Source organism: Pipistrellus hanaki, assembly GCF_964339955.1.
Source record: "Pipistrellus hanaki genome assembly, chromosome: 3".
Classification (NCBI taxonomy): domain Eukaryota; kingdom Metazoa; phylum Chordata; class Mammalia; order Chiroptera; family Vespertilionidae; genus Pipistrellus; species Pipistrellus hanaki.
The window spans coordinates 81,179,827-81,203,685 of record NC_140505.1 but is presented as its reverse complement, the minus strand read 5'-3'; the positions used below and the strand labels follow the sequence as shown (position 1 = coordinate 81,203,685).

The window sequence follows — 23,859 nt, the reverse complement described above, 5'->3', positions numbered from 1 at the left end:
GCGTCTCCAGGGGCGGAGAGTCAAGTGTTCTGCTTGTGGAACACGGGTCCTGCGCTCATGGGCGGAGCTGTGGCGGGGGGCGGGCCTGGAGGGCGTGGCCTGTGATGGACAGGCGGCTCCCTCTCCCAGGGCCCCGCCCTCCCCGGGAGCCGGGGCTCGGGCGCTCCGGCCCCGTCCTGGAGCCTGTCACCCGTTGGAGACCAACGGGACGCTCTGGCGCGTCTCGGATCGATTTTCTTGGTGCGGAGTCCACTCCCGAGTGAGGCTCAGACGCGGGGCTGCAGAGCGGACCTCACGCGGGCGCCTGCACCCCTCACCGCCGCCGCCGCGGTGGGCGATCCTGGGGTCTCGGTCTCCGGCGCGGGTCTGCGCGGCTCGCCCGCCCTCCCTGCCTCCCCTGCACGTGTGGAGCTGAAGACTGGACCGAAGCGCACCAGCCTGAGGTAGCGGAGACCGGGACGCCCCTGCAGGGGCTCGACCCATGACCCTGAGGCGTCGGCAGGCCGGCCTCCGGGGCGGAGGGTGAGGGTCCGAGACCCACCTTCCCCACCCGCTTTCACGCCCGCGTTCCCGAGGGCCGGGGGTGCGGCGACAAGCGACTATGAAATAGGCGGCGGGGTGAGGGCAGCGGATCCCCTCGTCCGAGATGCTGGCTTCGGTTCCCGGACCCCGCCTCCTGTGAGAGCCGAACCGCAGAGATGCCATCCACACCCGGCTCCCCGGGTTTTAACTCCGCGCTTCTTTTCCACGCACTAGGTGACCTCTGGGCTCCGGACCGGATCGCAGAAGAAATAGGATTCTCCGGGACAGGATGCCTGGACAGGAGAGACAGATTACAGCCAGAGAAGGGGCCGGCAGGAGAGTAAGTTCGCCGCCCCCTGCGCGGTGTGGGTGCGCCTCACCCCGTGGCCGGTCCACGGCCACCTGCTCCCCTGCCCCCTGACTCCGCTCCCGAGGAGGCGGCGCGGGAGCCCACCCGGAGGAGTCCTGTTTGTGAGGAGGGCGCTCTTCAGAAAGGGCGTGCCATGGCATTAACTGGTTTGTAGGAACAATTTAAAACCCAGCACTCTTCTCTTCTCCTTATGCTGGAGAGGTGAAGTGAGCGTTGAGTTGCTGCTTAAGAGCCCTATTTACTCAAGATGATTAAGTTAATATAATATATTAACTTAATATTGTTAACAATATATTTTTGAGAAGTTATTCAGAGTTGATATATATCTATATATCTATATATATATATATGTAGATCTATCTATCTATCTATATCTATCTATCTATCTATCTATATATCTATATATCAATATATATATCTCGAGGTCCTGCAACATTTTTAAGAACTATTTTTAATTATTTTAATTACACAAGTAATGCACTAACACAGCCTCTTAAAATGGAGACAGTGCAGAAATATTTAGCATGGAAAGCAGATCAATTTTCTAATTCTTTTGTATTCATGTACATATGTTTTCATTAATTCAGCAGATATTTATTGAAAACTACCAAGTTTCAGGCAGGGTTGAAGAGCTGAAAATACAGTGTTAAATACATATTAATGTATATATGTATGTCCAGAGAAATATTTAGGTTTTATATGTGCAGTTTTAAAATTTTTGTTTGTTTTACATAAATGAGATCACATAGTGTGTATTCTCCAAGCCCCCTTCCCTCCCCCGCCAATATAACAATATATTTTGGAGATTGTTTCACATTAGTACATATGTGTCTGTTGTATCCAGTTTAACCTCTACATAGTATAGATACCGTATAGTGTGTTATTATTTTCCTGTGAGTGGACATTCTGGCTTTTTTTCTTTTCCCCTCACAAGTCAGGCTGTAGTCCCTGTGCATGCTTTTTAATGCTGGCACAAGTCTTTCTTTAGCATAGAAATAAGCCTGGTTTGCTGGTCTATCTTGAAATTAAACATTATTGTATGTCCTATTATGAAATTTGTCTTGGTTTTGGTGGTAGAAACGAAAGAATGGATTGATGGGTGGGTAGTCTGGTCAATAGGAGATTCTTAGTATGATGACTTTGTATTAAATGGAGGAGTGAGGAGAACACATTTGGGGAGGGGTGGCTTGTACAGAGTAGGACAGCCTTCCAACCTCCTGCGTGCCCCCACTCTGTACCCATCAGAAAAATCTTTATCCTTCCAGATCAAGCTTAAGACCTGTCTCTTCCTTGAAACTTTCTTTTTTTCTTTTTTCCTTGAAACTTTCTATAACTGCCTCTGGCTATGTTGACCTCACCCTCTTCTGGATTCTTTTGATAATAGTATTAGCCAACATAACTTAATGTGTGCTAGGCAATGTTAAATACTTTATTTTTCTCTGTGTACACTCTTTCTCATTTAACCTTCACAAAACCTTTTGATGTAGGTAATATTTTCATGTTGTCACCATTTATTCAACCAATTTTTTTTTTTTTTTAGTATCTACTGTGTGCCAGGAATTTTAGGCACTGGGGATCCAGCTAGGACCAAGACCATGCCCTCAGGAATTTATATCTTAGTAGGAGATACAGAAAAGAAAGAGAATAAGCAAATATAATAGTCCTACCTTATCCACAGTTTTACTTGCCACAGTTTCAGTTACCTGTGGTCCAAAAACATTAAATGGAAAATTTCAAAAATAATTTATAAGTATTAAATTGTAAGCTATTCTGAGTAGTGTATGAAATCATAAATCATCCTGATCCCTCTACTGGGATGCGAATCATCTCTTTACCCAGCTTCTCCGTGCTGTATTTGCTACTCATTTGTCAGTTAGTAGCTATCTTGGTTATTGGCACTTGTGTTCAAGTAAGCCTTATCCTATATAATGAAAACCTAGGTGGCTTCATGTATGATGTCATTACAAGATGGCCACCATATGATGGCTGCCCTCACGTCACAAGATGGCTGCCACAATATGGCCGTCACAAGATGGCCAGTAGGGGAGGGCAGTTGTGGGTGATCATACCTACAGGGAAGGGCAGTTGTGGGTGATCAGGCTGGCAGGGGAGGGCAGCTGGGGGCACCAGGCCTGCATGGGTGGGCAGCTGGGGGCAACCAAGCTTGCATGGGAGAGCAGTTGGAGGTGACTAGGCCTGCAGGGAAGGGCAGCTGGGGGCAATCAGTCCATGGGGGGATAGAAGTGGGGGGAGGAGTGTGCAGTTGGGGGTCGATTAGGCCGGCAGGTGAGCAATTAGGTGTTAATCAGGCCAGCTGGGGAGCGGTTACGGGACAATCAGGAAGGCAGGCTGGTGAGTCGTTAGGAGCCAGCAGTCCCAGATTCTGAGAGGGATGTCTGACTGCTGGTGTGATTGGGCCTAAACAGGCAGTTGGACATCTCCCAAGGGGTCCTAGATTGGAGAGGGTGCAGGCTGGGCTGAGGGACACCTCTTCCCCCCACCCCCCTGGTTCACAAATTTTGTGCACTAGGCCTCTAGTTTTACTTAATAATGAACTCAAAGCATAAAAGTAGTGATCCTGGAAATTCTGATATGTAAAAGTGGAGCTGTAAAGTGCTTCATTTTTAAGTGAAGAGTTGAATATAGTACATTAAGGTATTTTTTATTTTTTTAAATGAATTTTTAAAATGTATTTTTATTGATTTTTAGAGAGAGAAGAAGGGAGAGGAATAGAGAGATAAAAACATCGATGACAGAGAAACATCATCCATTGGCTGCCTTCTACTGGGGATTGAACCTGAAACCTGGGCATGTTCCCTGACCAGGAGTTTAACTGTAACCTCTTGGTTCATGGATCACTGCTCAACCACTGAGCCACACCAGCTGGGCCTATATGGTATTTTGAGAGGGAGTGAGAACATTTACATAACTTTTATTTTAACTTATACTAGAGATCCAGTGCATGAAATTCATGCACGGGTAGGGTTCCTATGCCTGGCTGGATATCAGGGCCAATCTGTGGGGCAATTGGGGGATGGGGAAAGCCCTGCTGGCACCTGCTTTGTCTGGCCTTGGGTCTGTGGACTAGGGGTAGCTCCTGCATTGAGCGTCTGCCCCCTGGTGGTCAGTGTACATCATAGCGACCAGTCATTCAGTCAATTTGCATATTAGGGTTTTATTATATAAGACTAGAAGCCTGCTGCATGAAATTCATCACAGTTCAACTCCTGGGGTTAAAATGGTGTTCAGACATCCCTCTCACAATCTGGAACTGCTGGTTCCCAAAAACTCGCTTGCCTGCCTGCCTGCCTGCCTGATTGCCCCTAACCACTTCTGCCTGCCAGCCTGGTCACCCCCTAACCACTCCCCTGTCAGCCTGGTCGCCCCCAACTGCCTTCCCCTGCCGGCCTGGTCACCCCCAGCTGCTCTCCCCTGCCGGACTGGTTGCCCCCAACTGCCTTCTCCTGCAGGCCTGGTCCCCCACAACTGCCTTCACTCCGCTGCAGGCCTGGTTGCCCCCAACTGCCCTCCCCTGCTGTCTTGATCATCTACAACTACCCTCCCCTGCCTGCCATCTTGTGGCAGCCATCTTGTGACCACATGGGTGTGGCCATCTTGTGTGAGGGTGTGGCGGTCAACTTGCATATTACTTCTTTATTATATAGGATTGTTATAATTGTTCTACTTTATTATTATTGTAATTAATATCTTACTGTGCCTAATTTAAAAATTAAACTTTATCATATGTATATATGTATAGGAAAAACATAACAGATAGGGTTCAGTACTATCTGAGGTTTCAGGCATCCACTGATGATCTTGGAATGCATCCTCTGTGGATAAGAGGAGACTGCTATATTGTTATTTCTGTACTGATAAGTACTATGAAGTAAATAAATCAGGTTAGGGGCATTAGGAATGACATGGGATGGGGTGATACTATTTTAAGTAGATGCTAAGGGAATTCTTCTCTGAGGAAGTGACATTTGAATAGAAACCTGTGTGACAGATTTGGGAGAAGTGTTCTAGGAAGCAGAGGTGTCAAGATCCTAAGTCAGGAGTGACCTGACTGATGAACAGGAAGAAATCCAGAATAGCTGGAAGCAGAGGGAAGGAAGCAGGAGTGGTAGAATATGAGTTAGAATTAATCATATTTGCTGATGGGGAAGCTGAGGCCGAGAGAAAGTGAGTAACTTGCCAAGGGTCCTACAGCTAGTAAGAGGCAGATCTGGGATTGAGTCCTTGATAGGCCTGACTGACTTTCTCAAATATGTATTTTCTTCCAAACTTATTTGATACTTGATACTTTTCTGAATACATATAGCTTTTCTTTGCAACTCTGTGTTTCTTAAGAGTGGAGACCAGGTTTGCATCACTTAAAAAATAGGCTCTATAGTGTGTAATAGATGCACCATAATTGTTCTTGAATGAATTATTTATAGTATGATTCCTCCCTCACTTTTTCCTCTTCATAGGCCTCGTTAGCAGTGATCCTGGCTCATTCAGCCTTCCTTCCACAGACATTACAGAGCACCTTCTGTTTGCCTGGTGCTGGGCCCCACAGGGGGATGGCAAAGATGAACAGAGGTCAGCCCCATGCTGTTGGAGCTGGCAGTTACAGCTGCTAGAGAGAGGTGTGTCTACACTGTACAGTACCCACAGGCAAGAATGATTGGTTAGTGTTCTCTGGGAGGAAGGGATGCAAAAAGAGCTTCAAAAGAGGATTGTGCCTGCGTGAGGTTTTAAAGGAAGAACGGGCATTGGCTGGGCACAAGTAGGATGGAGGCACAGGCAGAGACCAGCATGTGCAAAAGCTCAGAGGATGGGAATGGTAAGGTTCATGGGGCCCGGGGGAGGCGGGGGAGGGAAAGGGAGAGGGGAGATAATGAGTGGCTTGACAAGGCTGGGAAAGTGATTGTGGAAGGCCCTGTTTTTTAGGCCAGGAGTTTGGATTTTATCCCAGAGTTTGAGCATAGAAAAACAGTCTGAAGTACTCCTCCAAAGAAGAGTATGGGGCTCCTTTGACAGTGACTAACCTTGTTCAGACCAAAGGTGGAGAGGGCCCTAAAAAAGAACTAGGGGTCGGCTCTTTTGTGCCTGGTTCCCTGTGAAGTTGTCTTCTCAATAGAGAGTTGACTTTCTAACCTCCTCAGTGTCCAGAGTGTAAGAGGCCAGTGGTAGTTCTAACAGCAACTCAGCTTAGTTGGTACATGAGTAACTGGGTGATAGGCTATGGGGGTGAGAGAACTAGATTTTAAATGCTGATTTACCTGACATACATTTTCTTCCCCTTTGCAAGGATGGAGATAGCCCAGTGATATATTCCTCTTTACTGATACTATAGCATAGGTATCAAGAAAGTATCAAATGTGGGCAATATTATTTTCATCTATAGGATTGGAATTATTGCCAAGTACAATTCTGGAATGTCTAGGGACTTACTTTTTGTCAACTAAGTTAAAGGAGAAAATATGAACAGATCAAAGGTTGATGAGATAAAACAGAGGACAAAGCAGGGAGTGATGCAACTAACAGCAAATAAGACTAAAAAACAGCAGCAATTGTGAAATCTCTGCTTTTAGAATGTAGCAGTTTTTGAAGCCTCAGTCGCTCCAAAAATGAAGAATTATTCTGCATTGGGCATTAGATACATTTAAAGTTGTTTTTGTAAAAATTACTATTATAAAAGCAAATGTAACTCCATAACAGAAATTTGAAAATAAAGAACAAAGGGGGGAATTTATTGTTATTCCTACCACTTTTAGGATGAGTGTTGTCAGCATATTTGTACACTAACTTCATTGTTTGCTTTTTCTGCATCTAATTACTAATTTTTAGAAATAAAAAAATACATTCTTGCAATTTAAAGATAACCAAAATTAACATCTTGTGTCCAGTTTCTCTTTTACCTGCTCCTGGATCCCTGTGTTTCTATCCTGCTGTGCCAGCAACAGTGCTGCAAACTGCCTTCTCTGCTCCTATATTGGAGAGAGAATTGCTGGGGCAAATCAGGCAATCATGTGTTTGGTATTGCTAGCAACTTCTTACTTTTAGTTCTCTGCAAATGCCTTTCACTTGTTTCTTGTCAACTTCTGTGACTCTTTACAAACCAACACCACTTGCAGCCAGCCCTGTGCCCTGCCTTCCTTATTATCAACAAATGACCTCAATTCTTACTGTGAGAAAATTAACACCATTGTGAATATTTTCTTCAACTTGCTGCCCATCTCTACCTACCTTCTCCCCAAATCTTTTTTTTTTTAAATATATTTTATTGATTTATTACAGAGAGGAAGGGAGAGAGATAGAGAGCTAGAAACGTCGATGAGAGAGAAACATCGATCAGCTGCCTCCTGCACACCCCCCACAGGGGATATGCCCGCAACCCAGGAACATGCCCTTGACCGGAATCGAACCCGGGACCTTTCAGTCCGCAGACCGACGCTCTACCACTAAGCCAAACCGGTTTTGGCCCAAATCTTATTTAGATGTTTAAACTATTTTCACTTCCTTATCTCTAGTTTTAGGACAGGCCTACCTTCTTTTTAAACTCATCTCTTCTGCCAGTGTTCTTGACTTCTACCCCTTCCTCTCTGCCTGTTCAGGAGCCATTATTGGTTATCTCTTCTCTTCACCTGTAGTCTTTTCCTTTCCCTTCAGCCTATAAAGCCATCTGATTTATCTTCATTCTAAAATCTCTCCCATTAGCTTGTGTCTCCCAGTAGCTGTTGTACTATTTCCACCCTTTTCTTCTTTAGTTTGCTAGAAAAAAATCATCTGCATTTTTGTGTTTCCACTCCCTTATTCATTTTAAGATTTTTCCTCGATTATTTTATCAGTTTATTGGCTATAAAGGAAATATAAATAAGCATATATTGTCATACAGACAATAACAAAGCATAATGAAATAGAGAATACCTGTGAACACCCCACCTGACCAAGAAAGAATATTATCACTGCCATGGCATCTTTCAACCGTTCTTCCTTATCTTCTTGCATCGCCCATGGAAGACTCTCTATAGAGATAACCACCATTTTCAACTTTGTGTTTGTTGTAACCCAGCTTTTTTTTTTTTTTTTGTAAAGTCTTATCACATATATATGAATACCCAAAAAATACATTTGTTTTGTTTGTTTCTGAACTTAATTAAAATGATATGGTGTATTTAGTCTTCTGGGACTAGCTTTTCTCACAATACATTACATTTATAAGATTCATTGCGGTACATTAGGCCATTTTGGGAATAAGGCACAATTTTATTCATTCTCTTTGAAGGATTGTGGGTGGTTTTTGGGTTTTGCTGTTCAAGCAGTTGCCTGGTGTACATTGGCAGTCTATCCACTTTCCTATGGCTTCACCATTTTCCTGAAACCTCTTGTTTAGCTTTCCATGAATGTTAAAGGCATATCCTCTCTAATTCTTATTTTAGTGGTATTAAAAAACACTATCCACTGAGCCAAACTGGTTAGGGCTGCTTCTGTTTTTAAATGGGCACAAACTACGAACAGTGTCGTCCTCTTACTTTTTTATTTTTACATTGAATGCATTATTATTTATTTAATTTTAAAATTAAAAAATTTTAATTAATCTGTTTTTTCCCCTTACGCTCATTTTATTTTCTTCTATTGTGGGTTGAATTTTTGTCCTCTAAAAGATATTTGAAGTTTTAACCCTGGTACCTGTGAATGTGATCCTGTATGACAATAGGGCCTTTGCAGATTTAATTAGTTAAATTAGGATGAGGTCATACTGTGTTATGTGGATACTAAATCCAATCACTGATGTTCTTATAAGAATATTAGAGGCCCAGTGCATGAATTCATGCACAGGTGGGGTCAGGTCCGTGTGGCCCCAATGGGGGCAGATTGGGGCCAGGCCTGTTGGGAGGAGATGGCGGGAGATTGGCCTGCGGCCTGTCCCAAATGGGGCCCAGTCAGGGCCATGCTGGCTGTGGGGAGGGGCCAAGGGTGATTGACCAGTGGACCCCACCCCCGATTGGGGTAGGGTGACTGATTGGGGGCAGGGCTGGCTGTGGGGAAGGGCTGTGGGAGGTTGGCCGGCCAGCCCCACCCCTGATTGGTGTGTGTGGAGGCCGATTGGGGACAGACCTGAGTGGAGGAAGGGGCCATGGGCCGATTGAGGTGGTGGAGGCCCATTAGAGGTTGGGCTGGCCTGGGGAAGGAGCCTCAGGTTGTTGGCCGGCTGGCCAGCTTTGCCCCTGATGGGTTTGGGGGGCAATCAGGGGTGGGGCTGGCCAGGGAGAGGGGCTTCGGGAGGTTGGCCACTGGTACCACCCCCTGATCTGGCCATTTCTACTGGCCGCAGTGGCTGTCATAGTGACCAGTTCTGGTCATTATGGCAGTCCGGTCACTGGCTTTTTATGTATATAGATCATGTGAAGGCACAGAGAAGAGAAAGACACATGATTTCAGAAACAGAGATTGTAGTGATGCTTCTATAAACCAAGAAATGCTAAGGATCCCAGGAAGGTAGGAGAGAGGCTGTTGGACCCCCCGAAGGAGACCCCTGCCCTGACGCAGGATCAGCGACGACCCAGTCAAACGCAAGAGACGCACTTGATGCAAACAGCAAGAGGATTTAATTCCAGCATGCTGGGACTTGACCTGTTACTCATGCAGGAGCAGCCAAGTCAAGTCCCGAGCAGAACTTCTTACAGGCTTATAAAGGCAAAAACTGCAAAGTTAGAACAAAGGACAAGGGGAGGGGGCCTTCTAGAAAGAGGGACAGGAATTCCTTGAGGGGAGGATAGACATTATCACCAGGAACAGGGTGGAACCGCCGCAGGATAATACATCCAGTTTACTACCTCTAGGGGCTGAGTCTGGTGGTCTGGTGCTGTGTTGATAATACATCCAGTTTACTACCTCTAGGGGCTGAGTCTGGTGGTCTGGTGCTGTGTTGATAATACATCCAGTTTACTACCTCTAGGGGCTGAGTCTGGTGGTCTGGTGCTGTGTGGCTCATACCCTGTTTTTCCTGGGGCAGTTCTAAAGGTCACATTCTCACGGGAAGTCTGGGCTAGCAGGGGAATTTTTCTATATTATTTCTTTCAGCCTCTACAAGGCAAGGAACATATTCTCCTTCAGAGCCCCCAAAAGGAAATCCTTGACTTCTAGCCTAGAATACTCAATTTGTGGAATTTTGCTAAGAGTAGTCATTGGACACTGATGGACTTCTGTTTACTTTAGGTTCAGTCTTCTTTTTCTAGTGTTTTAAGGCAGAAGGCTAGGTTATTGATTTGAGATCCTTCTTTTTTAATAGATATTTACAGCTATAAATTTCCTTCTGCACATTGCTTTTGCTGCATCCCATAAGTTTTGATATATTGTATCTTCATTTTCATTCATCTCATTTTAATATCCCTTTTGATTTCTTCTTTGACCTATTGGTTATTTAGGGGTGTATTTGTTATTGGTTGGGAGCTCTCTGTGACTGCCGTATCCATCTGCGGCTAGGGTTCAAGGTCTGGAAAAGGGGCTGAGCACAAATGGATACACTAGACAAGAAATATAAATTTAGAAGGCATGGGGGAGCCAGGTGGAGGTCCTTCTCTAGTGGAAAGGCTCCTCGAATCTCCAGACCCATAGCTTTCTATTTACTAGAATACACATTTGCCCTTTAGCAAAGCAAACAGTCATTTCAATGGTAAGGTTTGGTAAACAATAAAGGATTATCAGGTTAGGGGATTGCCTTCAGCCATTGAGCCAGAAGAAGGTAATATGCTGATTCTCAGTCCTTGCTGAATATCAAAGTCCATCAGCCTTCTGATGAACTTCTCACATTTATATGTTAACTACTTGTTGGTCTTAGCATCTTTTGGTTTTCTTAATAACTTTAGAAATGTGTATGCCATTTGGGTCCTTTAAGATTTTTAAATTCAGTGAAAGGATTGAGTTCTTTCATGTACTTAAAAAAAAAAAAAAAAAAAAAAAAAAAAATATATATATATATATATATATATATATATATATACACACACACACACACACACACACACAGACACACCCCGTATATATTATTGATTTCAGAGAGGAAGGAAGAGGGAGAGGTAGACAGAAACATCAATAATGAGAGAGAATCATTGATCGGCTGCCTCCTGCATGCCCCCTACTGGGGATCCAGCTCGCAACCCGACATGTGCCCTTGGCTGGAATCCAACCTGGGACCCTTCAGTCCTCCGGCTGACACTCTATCCACTGAGCTAAACCAGCTAGGGCCATGTCCTTTTAAATTGCTGTCAGGCATCTAAGGAACTAGTTTGAAATAGGCTTCTTTCTGGGCCATCACTTCTTTGTGTCCCCTTCCCAATCACTTTCTCCTGTGACATGACAGCAATGATATTTGAGTTCTGGATGGTGGAAAAACAGTGGGAAATGACAATGCAGGCCCAACATTCTTTGGCTTTGTCCAGGGCAACCTGTACCGACACATAGCTGTTGACTGCTAGCATGGCAAGGCGTCTTTACTATCCCCCATCTCTGGACTGTTTCTCCTCTGTCTCGTCAGCTTGTTTCTTGGGTCACGGCTATTTAGGGTTGGAGTAGTCTGGTCAGTTCCTCTCTTGGATCCATTGTTGAAGTTTCCACATGGGCTTGGAGGAGTTTTCTGGAAATACACTAGCATATTCTCGACCAAAAGTTAATAAACTAGACTTGGGATTTTTTCATTTAACCAGACCATTTTCTTTTGGCTTATTTTTTTTTTTAATAAATCTTTATTGTTCATATTATTACAAATGTTCCTCATTATTTTTCTTCCTCTTTGCTCCCCTCCACCAGGTTCCCACCCCACCCTCTACCCTTTGCCCACCCCCCATTGTCCTCATCCATAGGTGCACAGTTTTTGTTCAGTCTCTTCCCACACCCCCTACTCCCCTTTTCCCTGAGAATCATCAGTTTACTCCCCTTCCATACCTCTGATTCTATTATATTCACCAGTTAATATTGTTCATCAGATTTTTTTTAATTCCCTTGGATTTTAGATTCACTTGTTGATAGTTACATATTTGTTGTTCATAATTTTTATCTTTATTTTCTTTCTCTTCCAAAAGAACCCCCTTTAGCAATTCATATAATTCTGGTTTGGCAGTGATGAACTCCTTTAGCTTTTTTTTTTTTTTTATTAGTGAAGCTCTTTATCTAGCCTTCGATTCTCAGTGATAGCTTTACTGGGTAGATTATTTTTGGCTGTAGGTTCTTGCTATTCATTACCTTGAATATTTCTTGCCATTCCATCTGGCCTGCATGGTTTCTGTTGAGAAATCAGCTGACAATCGTATGGGTGTTTCTTTATAGGTAACTACCTGTTTCTCTCTTGCTGCTTTTAATATTCTCTCTTTGACTTTTGCTCTTGAAATTTTAATTATGATGTGTCTTGGTGTGGTCCTCTTTGAATTCCTTTTGTTTGGGGTTCTGTGCGCTTCCTGGACTTGTAAGTCTAATTTTTTTCACCAGGTGGGGGAAGTTTTCTGTCACTATTTCTTCCAGTATGTTTTCGATATCTTGTTCTCTCTCTTCTTCTGGGACCCCCATAATTCTGATGCTCGTTCGCCTGAAGTTGTCCCAGAGGTTTCTTACATTATCTTCAACTTTCTGGATTCTCTTGTCTTCTTGCTTCTGTGGAGGAGTGTCTTCTGGCTCTTTATGATCCAAATCTTTGACTTGATTCTTGCGATCTTCCATTCTGTTTTTAGGACTCTGTATAATATTTTTTATTTCAGACAATGTATTCTTTATTTCTTGTTGATCCCTTATTATTTCTTGTTGATCTCTTTTTATATCTTTATTTTATCGGCCTTTTCTAGGAAATTCTTGAAAAACCTTATAAGCGTTGTTTTGAACTCTATATCCAGTCGCTTTTTGTCCTCCATTTCTTTCGTTTGTGATCTGTTTCCTTGTCTCGGCATTTTTGCAGCTTCCCTGAGTTGGTAGCCTTAAAAGTCTCTGTGTTCAGCTTGGATGGGGCGGAGTTTCAGGGTGGAGCCTATAGCCTTGGCTTCCGTCAGCCACACCCTATGAGGCTCTTGAGTCTCAGTATTCCTCAGGGTCCTTCAGTACTCCTTGCAGGCACCTCTGAGCTCAAGTTTTGTGAGCTACCAAACAGTCTAGGCTCTCTGCCAATGAGCCCGGAACTGGGTTCAGTTCAGTTGGAAGTGGGGTTGGAAGTGGGGTTCAGAGCAGTATGGAGCTTTTGTCTCCTTCCCACTAGGGCAATCCAGCGGCACAGTCAACCGTCCGTTCTTTGCGCGCAATGTGTGGACCTCCAGGACTTCCTTTTGCCACTCCCCTGCATTTCCGCCTTACAGCCCAGGCTCCCTCTGTATGAGCCTGGGTCCCCAGGGTCTGGCCTAGAACTGGGGTTCAGTGCAGTCGGAACTGGGGCTCAGCACAGTCTGGAGCTTTTGTCTCCTTCCCGCTAGGGCAATCTAGCAGTAGAGTCAACAGTCAGGCCTCTGCGCATAATGTGTGCGCCTCTGGGGGATCTGCCTTTCACTGCTCCCCTGAGATTCTGCCTAACACCTTTGGCTTATTTTGACACCAGTGTAATTCCATGGCTGTTTTGTCATCAGCATTACAAGTGGGAAAAAATTTAAAAAAAAAAAAAAAAAAAAAAAAAAAATATATATATATATATATATATATATATATATATATATATATATATATATATTATTGATTTTGTACAGAGAGAAGGGAGAGAGATAGAGAGTTAGAAACATCGATGAGAGAGAATCACCGGTCAGCTGCCTCTTGCACACCCCCTACTGAGGATATGCCCGCAACTAAGGTACATGCCCTTGACAGGAATTGAACCCGGGACCCCTCAGTCCCCAAGCCGATGCTCTATCCATTGAGCCAAACTGGTTTCGGCTGAAAATTTTTTTTAAAGTGAAAAGAATTTAAAGTAATTAAGGCTTGATATAGTTTACTTACAGGATATTTCCCCACTATCCCTCCTTTTTGTTTTAACATGCAAGGGGATAATTTTTGCTTGCTTTCCAATATTTTGTCTGGATGATGTAAAAGCTGATGAGATTCTGTGGCCTTTTTTAATAAAGTCATTTTCTTTTTTTATGAACCATCAGGAAAAACAGTTAATACTTCAGGAATTGGTTCCTGCCTAGTACAATTAAGTTCCCCTGATTATTAACTTACTTTAATTTGCCAATTTAATTAGTCTGAAATAAGGCTTATTTTCTAATTTTACTTTTCCTTGGATGTGGACAGTAAATGACACTAATTGAATTTCTGCTATCAGTCTTTGAATATATTGACAACAAAAGGCTAAAGGATTTATCACCACCAAAATGCCAGAAATGCTAAAGGGGCTGCTATAATGAGGGAAAATATACATACTGAGTGTCCACATTATTATGACCACCTGACGTTTGCAGGCAAATTAGCCATATGGGATATGAAAGCTGAAGGTCTGTTCAAACACCTTTACTGTCAGCAGTTACCAAGATAAAACGTCTCCAATTCCCACAGAATCACAAGGATTGGACAGTCGAGAATTGGAAAACAGTCATGTGGTCCGATGAATCATGTTTCCGGTTGCATCATGCAGATGGCAAAGTTAGAATTTCATGGAAACAGCATGAAAGCATGAATACAACCCTTCAAGCTGGTGGGGTTAGTGTTATCATTTTGGGCATGTTTTCCTGATATGATTTGACTCTTTAATTCATGTGGAACAATGACTGAATAGCACAACATACCTAAGTATAGTTGCTAATCAAATTCATCCTATCATGTTGATGGCGTATCCCAATGGAGATGGCTTCTTCTAACAAGACAATGTACCATGTCATGGTGCTCATGCTCATACTGTGCAAGAGTGGTTTCAAGAACATGAGGGAGACTTTATCTTGCTTAGGTGGCCCCCTCAATCACCAGATCTCAATCCAATTGAGCACTTGTGGGATGAAGTTAAAATTCCCATCAGGCAGCTGGTTCCACAACCATCAAATCTCACAGAACTGGACAGTGCTATTCACTAGGCATGGTGTTAGATTCCTCACATTACCTTTCAACATCTCATGGAGTCAATGCCAAGAAGAATCGCTGCAGTATTGAAGGCAAATGGTGGTTCAATGAAGTATTGGTGAGGTGGTCATAATAATCTGGCCACTCAGAGTGTGTGTGTGTGTGTGTGTGTGTGTGTGTGTGTGTGTGTATGTGTGTGTGTAGAGAGGGGCATCAGGAATTAAAATGGCAATGAAATTAGTACCTATCCTATATAATAAAGAGGTAATATACAAATTGATCATCACACCCTCACACAAGATGGCCACCCCTATGTGGTCACAAGATGGCCACAATAAGATGGCTGGCAGGAAAGGGCAGTTGTGGGTAATCAGGCCATCATGGGAGGGCAGTTAGGGGTGACCAGGCCGGCAAGGGAGGGTATTTGGGGGTGGACCAGGCCTGTAGGGGAGGGCAGTTAGCGGCGCCTGGGTCGGCATGGGAGGACATATGGAGGCAATTAGTCAGCAGGGGATCTGTTAGGCATTGATCATGTTGGCAGGGGAGTGGTTAGGGAGTGATCAGGCTGGCAGGCAGAAGCGGTTAGGGGCAATCAGGCAGGTAGGCAGGCGAGTGATTGGGAGCCAGCAGTCTTGGATTGTGAGAGAGATCCCAGATTGGAGAGGGTGCAGGCTGGGCTGAGGGATCCCCACCCCCCCTCTCCATTGCACAAATTTTGTGCAGCAGGCCTCTAGTCAATAATCTTAAATGCTCCAAACAAAAGACATAGGGCAGCCAAATGGATCTGAAAACATGACCCAAATATATGCTATTTAAAAGAGACCCACCTCAGAACAAAGGCTCAAACAGGATGAGAATGAAGAGATGGAAAATTTTTTTTCCCATATAAATGGAAACAAACACAAAAGCTGGGGTAGCAATATTCATATCTGACGAAATAGACTTCAAAATGAAGGCCATCACAAGAAACAATAAAGGTCACTACATAATACTGAAGGGATCAGTCCAACAATAGGATATAATCCTGGTAAATATATATGCTTTTGATCTAGGAGCACCTAAATATATTATATATATAACTTCTGGAAGACTTCAAAGGAGAGATCAACAGCAATACAGTCATAGTAGGGGACTTTAACAGTCTGCTGACTTTTCTGGATAGATTTTCCAGACAAAATATTAACAAGGAAATAGTGACTCTAAATGACACACTGGATCAGATGGACTTAATTGACATTTACAGAACATTTCACCCCAAAGCTGTAGAATTTAATTTTTCTCAAGTGCACATGGGTCATTCTCAAAGATAGACCATGTGGAAGGCAAAAAAAAATGTCTACAAATTCAAGAAGGTTGAAATCATATCAAGCACCTTCTCAGATCACAGTGGAATGAAATGAGAAATTACAGTAAGAAAACTAAAAAACACTCCAATACATGGAGGTTAAATAGCAAGTTATTAAACAAGGAATGAGTAACTAAGATCATGAAAGAAATAAAAAAAACTTCCTAGAAACAAATGAAAATGCATATATCTAAAACAATCCAAAATCTCTGGGACACAGCAAAAAACAGTCTTGAGAGTGAAGTTTATAGCAGTACAGGCCTACCTCAAAAAAATAAGAAAAACTAATAATAAATTACTTAACCCTACAACTTAAAGAATTAGAAAGAGAACAATAAGAAAAGCCCAGTGTAAGTAGAAGGAAGGAAATAATAAAAATTAGGGCAGAAATAAAAGACATAGAGGCAACCAACCCCCCCCCCCCCCCACACACACACACACACAAACAACCCCAGTGAAACCAAGAGCTGGTTATTTGAAAAGATAAATAAGATTGATGAACCTTTAGCCAGACTCATTAATAAAGAAAGAAAGATGACCCAAACAAATATAATTGGAAACAAAAGGAGTGAAGTAACAACTGACATCAAAAAAGTACAAAGGATTATAATAGAAGATAATATGCCAACAAGCTGAACAATGTGGATAAAATGGACAAATTCCTAGAAAAATACAATCTTCCAAAATTGAATCAGGAAGAATGGGAAATCCTGAATAGACTAATAATAATTGATGAAATTGAAGCAGTAATCGAATAACTCCCAACAAACAAAAGCCCTGGTCTAGATGGCTTCACAGGGATTCAAAGAACTAACACCTATCCTTCTCAAACTATTCCAAAAAATCCAAGACAAAGGTACACTTCCAAGCTCTTTTTGTGAGGCCAGATTTATCCTAATTCTAAAAACAGATAAAAACACTGTAACGAAAGAGAATTACAGGCCAATAACCCTGATGAACATAGATGCTAAAATCATCAACAAAATATTAGCAAATCGGATCCAGCAATATATTAAAAAGATCATACACCATAACAAAGTGGGATTTATTCCAGGGGTGCAAAACTGGTACAATATTTGCAAATCAATAAATGTGGTTCATCACATAAACAAATTGAAAGATAAAAACCACATGACCATATCAATAGATGCAGAAAAAGCATTCAACAAAATCCAACAACCATTTTTGATAAAAACTCTCATCAAAGTGGGAATAGAGGGAGCATATTTCAACATGATAAAGGCCATATATATGACAAACCTATGGTGAACATCATACTCAATGGGCAAAAAGTAAAACCATTTCCCCTAAGAACAGTAACAAAACGGATGTCTGCTTTCATCACTCTTATTCAACATAGTACCGGAATTCCTAGCCACAGCAACCAGATAAGAAGAAGAAATAAAAGGCATCCAAATTGTAAAGAAGGAAGTAAAATTCTCATTATTCACAGATGACATCATATTGTATGTAGAAAACCCTAAAGACTTTACCAAAAAACTACCTGGTTTAATAAATGAATTTGACAATGTAGCAGTTTACAAAATTTATAGCCAGAAACCGTTGGTATTTTTATACACCAATAATTAATTCTCAGAAAGAGAAACTAAACATATAATTCCACTTAGCATTGCAACAACAAAAAATTAGGATAGCCTTAGCTGTTTTGGCTCAGTGGATAGAGTGTCAGCCTACAGACTGAAGTGTCCTGGGTTCTATTCTGGTCAAGGGCACATGCTTAGGTTATGGGCTTGATTCCCCAGTAGGGGCATGCAGAAGGCAGTTAATCAATGATCCTCTCTCATCCTTGATATTTCTATCTCTCCCTTTCCCTTCCTTTCTAAAATCAATAAAAATATATATTTTTAAAAATAGGATAATTAGGAATAAACTTAAGAAAGGAGGTAAAAGATTTGTTCTTAGAAAACTGCAGGACATTGAAAATAGAGATGGAGGAAAATATAAGGAAAAAGAATATACCATGTTCATAGATTGGTAGAATTAACGTCATAAAAATGGCCATTGTACCTAAAGCCAACTATAGATTCAGTGTAATAGCATATTTCACACATCTAGAACATATACTCAAAAAATTTTAAGGTACAAAAAAAAGACCCTAAATAGTCACATAAATCTTGAGAAAGAAGAATAAAGTGGGAGGGATCACAATACCAGAAATCAAGTTATACTACAAAGCCACTATAATCAAAACAGCATAGTACTGGTATAAGAATAGGCATATAGATCAATGGAACAGAACAAAGACTCAAGAAATCAACCCAAGCCATTACACACAATTAGTATTTGACAAAGGAGGCAAGAACATACAATGGAGTCAAGACAGTCTCTTCAATAAATGGTGTTGGGAAAGTAAATAGATACATGCAAAACAGTGAAACTAGACCACTAACTTACACCATGCACAAGAATAAACTTAAAATGGATAAAAGACTTAAATGGTAAGATGTGAAGCTATAAAAATCTTAGAAAAAACCATAGTCAGCTAAATCTCAAACATATCTCAGAGCAATAATTTTGTGGAAACATCTCATAGAGCAAAGGAAACTAAGGAGAAAATAAACAAATGGGACTAAAAGTAAAAAGCTTATGTACAGAAAAGTAAACCATCAACAAAATTTAAAGGGAGTTTACTATATGTGAGAACATACTTGGCAATGATACATCTGAAAAAGGATTAATATCCAAAATATATAAGGAATTCATATAACTTAACAAAAGGAAGACAATCCAATTAAAATTGGGCAAAAGACATAAATAGACACTCTTCCAAAGTGGACATACAGATTGCTAAGAGACATAAGAAAAATGCTTAAAGTCACGATCATCAGACTTAAAATTCACTGATCATGCAAATTAAAAGGATGCCGAAACTGGTTTGGCCCAGTGGATAGAGCTTCGGCCTGTGGACCGAAGGGTCCTAGGTTCGATTCCGGTCAAGGGCATGTACCTGGGTTGCGGTCACATCCCCAGTAGGGGGTGTGCAAGAGGCAGCTGATCGATGTTTCTCTCTCATCGATGTTTCTAGCTCTCTATCCCTATCTCTTCTTCTCAGTAAAAAAAATCAATAAAATATTTAAAAAAAGAGAAAATAGTATAAAATAAAATAAAATGATAGGTATCATCTCACACCTGTCAAAATGGCTATCATCAACAAGTGACAAGTGCTGGTGAGTATGTGGAAAAAAGGGAACACTGCTCTTGGGAATGCAGACTGGTGTAGCCACTGTGGAAAACAGTATGGACTTTCCTCAAAAAATTAAATATGGGACCACCATTGCCTGTCCCACCGTCCCAGCCATGGCAGGGAGCTCCAACGTGCCACACAAGACCTCGCTGCCCGAGGGTGTCAGAGTGGGCAACGTGATTAGAATCCGTGGTGTTGTGCCCGACAAGGCTCGCAGGTTTCACGTGAACCTACTGTGCGGGGAGGAGGAGGGCGCCGAGGCTGCGTGCACTTCAACCCCCGGATGGACGAGTCCACGGTGGTCTTCAACAACAAGGAGCGCGGGGGCTGGGGCCAGGAGGAGCGCGGCCGCGGCCTTCCCTTCCAGCGTGGGCAGCCCTTCGAGGTGCTCCTCATTGCCACAGAGGAGGGGTTCAAGGCTGTCCACTTCTTCCGCTACCGCATCCCGCCGGCGCGCGTGGGGCTGCTGGAGGTGGGCGGCGACCTGGAGCTGCAGTCGGCGAGGGTCTTCTGAGCCGGACCGCCCCGGAGGCAATAAAGTCTGAGCCTGCTGGGCGCCCGCAAAAAAAAAAAAAAAAAAAAAAAAAAAAAAAAAAAAAAAAAAAATTAAATATGGAACTGCCATTTGATGCAGTGATGCCACTTGTCTAGGAATATATCCTAAGAAACCTGAAACACCATTCAGAAAGTGTGTATGCATCCCTATGTTCATTGCAGTACAATTTACAATAGCTAAGATCTAGAAACAGCCTAAGTGCCCATCAGTAGATGAGTAGATAAAAAAAAGCTGTGATACATTTATACCATGGAAATACTATACAGCAGTAAAAAAGAATGATCTTTTATCCTTTGAGCCAGCATGGCACCCTCTAGAATATTATACTAAGTGAAACAAGCCTGTCAGAGAAAGACAAGTATCACCTGATCTCACTCGTATGTGGATCTAAAGAATGAAATAGACTGTTCAACAAAATTGATCCAGAGACATAGAAACATGGAATAGACTGCAGAATCTCAGAGGGAAGTGTGGGCAAATGGAGATAACTAAAGAACTTGTATGCATATATGCATAACCCATGGACGCAGAGAGTAGTGTGGTGAAGGCCTGGCATGCAGGGTACAGGTCAGGGCTAGAAGGTGTCAATGTGGGGAAAAGGGGGACATATGTAATACTTTCAACAATAAAGATTAAAAAAAGAAAAGAAAAAAGAATACATGAAAATATGGAGATGAATTTAAAAAAAAAGTTGAAAGAGGTAACATCTGGAAATAAGTAATCAAGAGTTGGGGAATGTGGAAGGGACTGATTTTTTTTTATCCAAAAGCTTTGGGACTGGTTTTTAAAATTTAAATACATTTAGAACATTCCAAAAAAAAGTTGACTTTTAAAAGTAAAAGGAAAAAAAAGTAATGATACCGGCCTCTGATGGAATAAAGGTGTGGGCAGGAGAGAGAGAGAGAGAGAGAGAGAGAGAGAGAGAGAGAGAGAGAGCGCCTTTGCTGGCATCCATTGTCTGGAGGGTTTTATTTCTCTTCTGCAGGTAGGAATCCTAGGGAAGGTCTCAGAGGAGGGTCTTAACAGTTTTCCTGTTGTGTCCTTCACTATGTTGATTCATCAAAATAAGCATATAGGGGAGTTTTAGATTGTTCTTTGGTCCATTTCACTGCTTTACTGTACTTTTATCTTTAGTCTGTCTGGTTCTAATCAGGTTTTTTTGTTATTTGTTCCCCTGACTTCATCTGCCCTTGGGTTTTGCTGGCACATACGGCACTAATGGAGTCTGCTACCTGCCTTCATACCAGGGTGATTTAAGATATTAATTCTCTGGTTAGAGGAGAGGTATAAACCATTTGCTCTCAAGTGTCCTTGGATAGGGAAGGTAAGGTCTTGCAATTCACTACCTGGCTGTAAATTGGTCAGATTGTTTGACTTTATTTAATTACTGTGTCTCAGTTTCCCCATTCTATTTGCCAAGGAATTTTCTTAGCTTCTTACTGTCTTGCCTTATTCTTGCCAAACTGTCGTAGATTTTAATGAATAAATGTTTTGTCATTTGCTGTATCCTTTAGGACCATTTCCAGAGACTTCCATCATTTTATTTTTTTGGAATAATTTTCACCAGTTTCACTGGGGAGCTGGTCTGAAGAACTCCTTTTATTGTCATGGCAAAAGTCCCTACCCCTCCAGTACATTTGACTTCTATTATTTAGAATTATATTTGGCTGTGTATAACAGAAAACCCAAAACAGTCCATCTGTTGGTGAAGTCTGGAGGTGTGTGTCTACGATTGGTGTGGCATCTCTACTTTTATCAGAGACCCTAGACTTCTGTCTCTCTCTGCTTTAGCAAGCTAGAACACACCTCCACCTGGATACCTCATGACCTTGGTGGCTGCTCGGGCCTACTGCACAGAGCAGAAATGAGGAAGGGGTAAGGACAAATCCAGTCTCTCTTTTGAGGAGCCAGAACTTTGCAGCAGTTTTCAACATTTTAAAATTAGAAATCTTTATTGTGTGAAACTCTAGCTTATCCTACCTAATAAAAGAGTACTGTATTTTCCGGCATATAAGACGACCCCTAATTTTACAGTTAAAACATAGGTTTAGGCCTATATTCACTGTATAAGACTACCCCCCACTTCCGAGGCAACACCAGTTTTTCGGGATATACTCGGCGTATAAGACGACCCCTGATTTTCGGTTGACTTTTTCGTTTCAAAAGTCGTCTTATACGCCGGAAAATACGGTAATATGCAGATTGACCACCACTCCATTACACTCACAAGCCACACCCACCAGCCAATCAGAGTGAGTATGCAAATAAACCCAACCAAGATGGCTACGGTCACAGAGAGCAGGGGTGAGGCTTGGGTTTCCCAGGCAATGGAAGAAGCCAAGCTTTCTGCCTGCTCTTGCTGGCCTAGTCCACTCAAGGCTGCAAAGTTTCAATTATAGAAGGTAAACAAATCCAAACTGAAATGGTGGCAGCCATGGAGCTGGAGAGAGCAGGCTAGGGTTTCCCCCAGCAACGGAGGAAGCAAAACTTTCCACACACCCTGGCTGGCCCAGGCCTCTGCTTAAGGCTACAAAGTTTTAATTATAGAGGGTAAATAAATTCCAGATACCAGGGCCTCTGCTTGGGTTGCCAGGGGACATGGCCAGCCTGCAAACCACCACAGGCCCCTCTCCCAGGCTGCCCCATGCCCCAAGGGAACCCCCACCCTGATCCAGGACACCCTTTAGGGCACACCAGCTGGCCCCCACCCATGCACCAGGCTCTATCCTATCTAATAAAAGAGTAATATGCAGATTGACCATCACTCCAACACACAATATGGTTGCCCCCATGTGGTCAAAGATCCTGCCCCTATGTGGACACAAGATGACCACCATAAGATGGCCAGCAGGGGAGGGCAGTTGGAAGGAACCAGGCCTTCAAGGAAGGGCAGTTGTAGGTGATCAGGCAAGCAGGGGAGGGCAGTTGGGAGGCACTAGGCCTACAAGGGAGGGCAGTTGAGAGGGATTAGGCCTGCAAGGGAGGGCAGTTGGGGGCGATCAAGCCTTCAGGGGAGGACAGTTAGGGGTGACCAGACCGGCAGAAGAGGGAAGTTGGGGGCAAACAGGCTGGCAGGGGAGCAGTTAGATATCAATCAGGCTGGCAAGGAAGTGGTTAGGGAGTGATCAGGCTGGCAGGCAGAAGGGGTTAGGGGCAATCAGGAAGGCAGGCAGGTGAGCAGATGGGAGCCAACAGTCCTGGATTGTGAGAGGGATGTCCGCCTGCCCGTTTAGGATCGGGCCTAAATGGTCAGTCAGACATCCGGGCCTCTAGTCTTTGTTATAATCAAAGGAGAAGGCAGGAAATTCAAAATTCATTTGTGGCAGATTAGGGAAGCAGGAGAAAACAAAGCAGGGAAATCTTTGATATTGGATAAAGAGCAAAATGAAGAGACATACTTTTACATTGGTGAGTATAGGATAGCAGTTAACATTTACAGCACATAGAGAGATGGTATTTGGAAAACAAGATAATAACAAGAAGTTCCTTGGTCTGGTGGGAAATTATGCCTTGAGGGGTCTGGAAAAAGGGCAGTACTCTGACATTCCAAAGGTATGTTATAAATGCAAAAAGACAGGCTCAGCTTAGGTAAAGATTGACCTTTGTAGAGGAAGATTGCCTAGATCAGTGTTTCCCAAAGTATGGTACGCATACACCCAGGAGTATGGGAAGAGTTTGGTGGGGGTACACGTTGCACCGGAGTTTGGTGGGGATATGCACTGCACCATGCTTAGCTGCGCCTAATTCTACTTTTTCATGCGTACGAGGGGTACTCAGTATTACGAAACCACCAACAAAACAAGAAAGCCCACTGTAGGGGAGAACATATTTGCAAATGCTATCACTGATAAAGG

General features: G+C 42.8%; 1 protein-coding gene and 1 pseudogene across 2 annotated transcripts in view; both read left to right on the top strand.

The window, feature by feature from the left end:
- The first annotated feature begins 149 nt into the window (after nt 1-149).
- The window catches only part of ATP7B (ATPase copper transporting beta), a 91,337-nt gene continuing 67,627 nt past the window's right edge, over nt 150-23,859 (top strand). Inside the window, exons 1-2 of the mRNA XM_084879309.1 lie at nt 150-443; nt 757-862. Of these exons, the coding sequence (XP_084735435.1) occupies nt 812-862 (51 nt within the window). The 5' untranslated portion in view covers nt 150-443; nt 757-811. The remainder of the gene's footprint in view (nt 444-756; nt 863-23,859) is intronic.
- LOC311620243 (galectin-7-like) lies at nt 16,702-19,998 on the top strand (annotated as a pseudogene). The gene has a single exon. The product of its transcript is annotated as a galectin-7-like (transcript).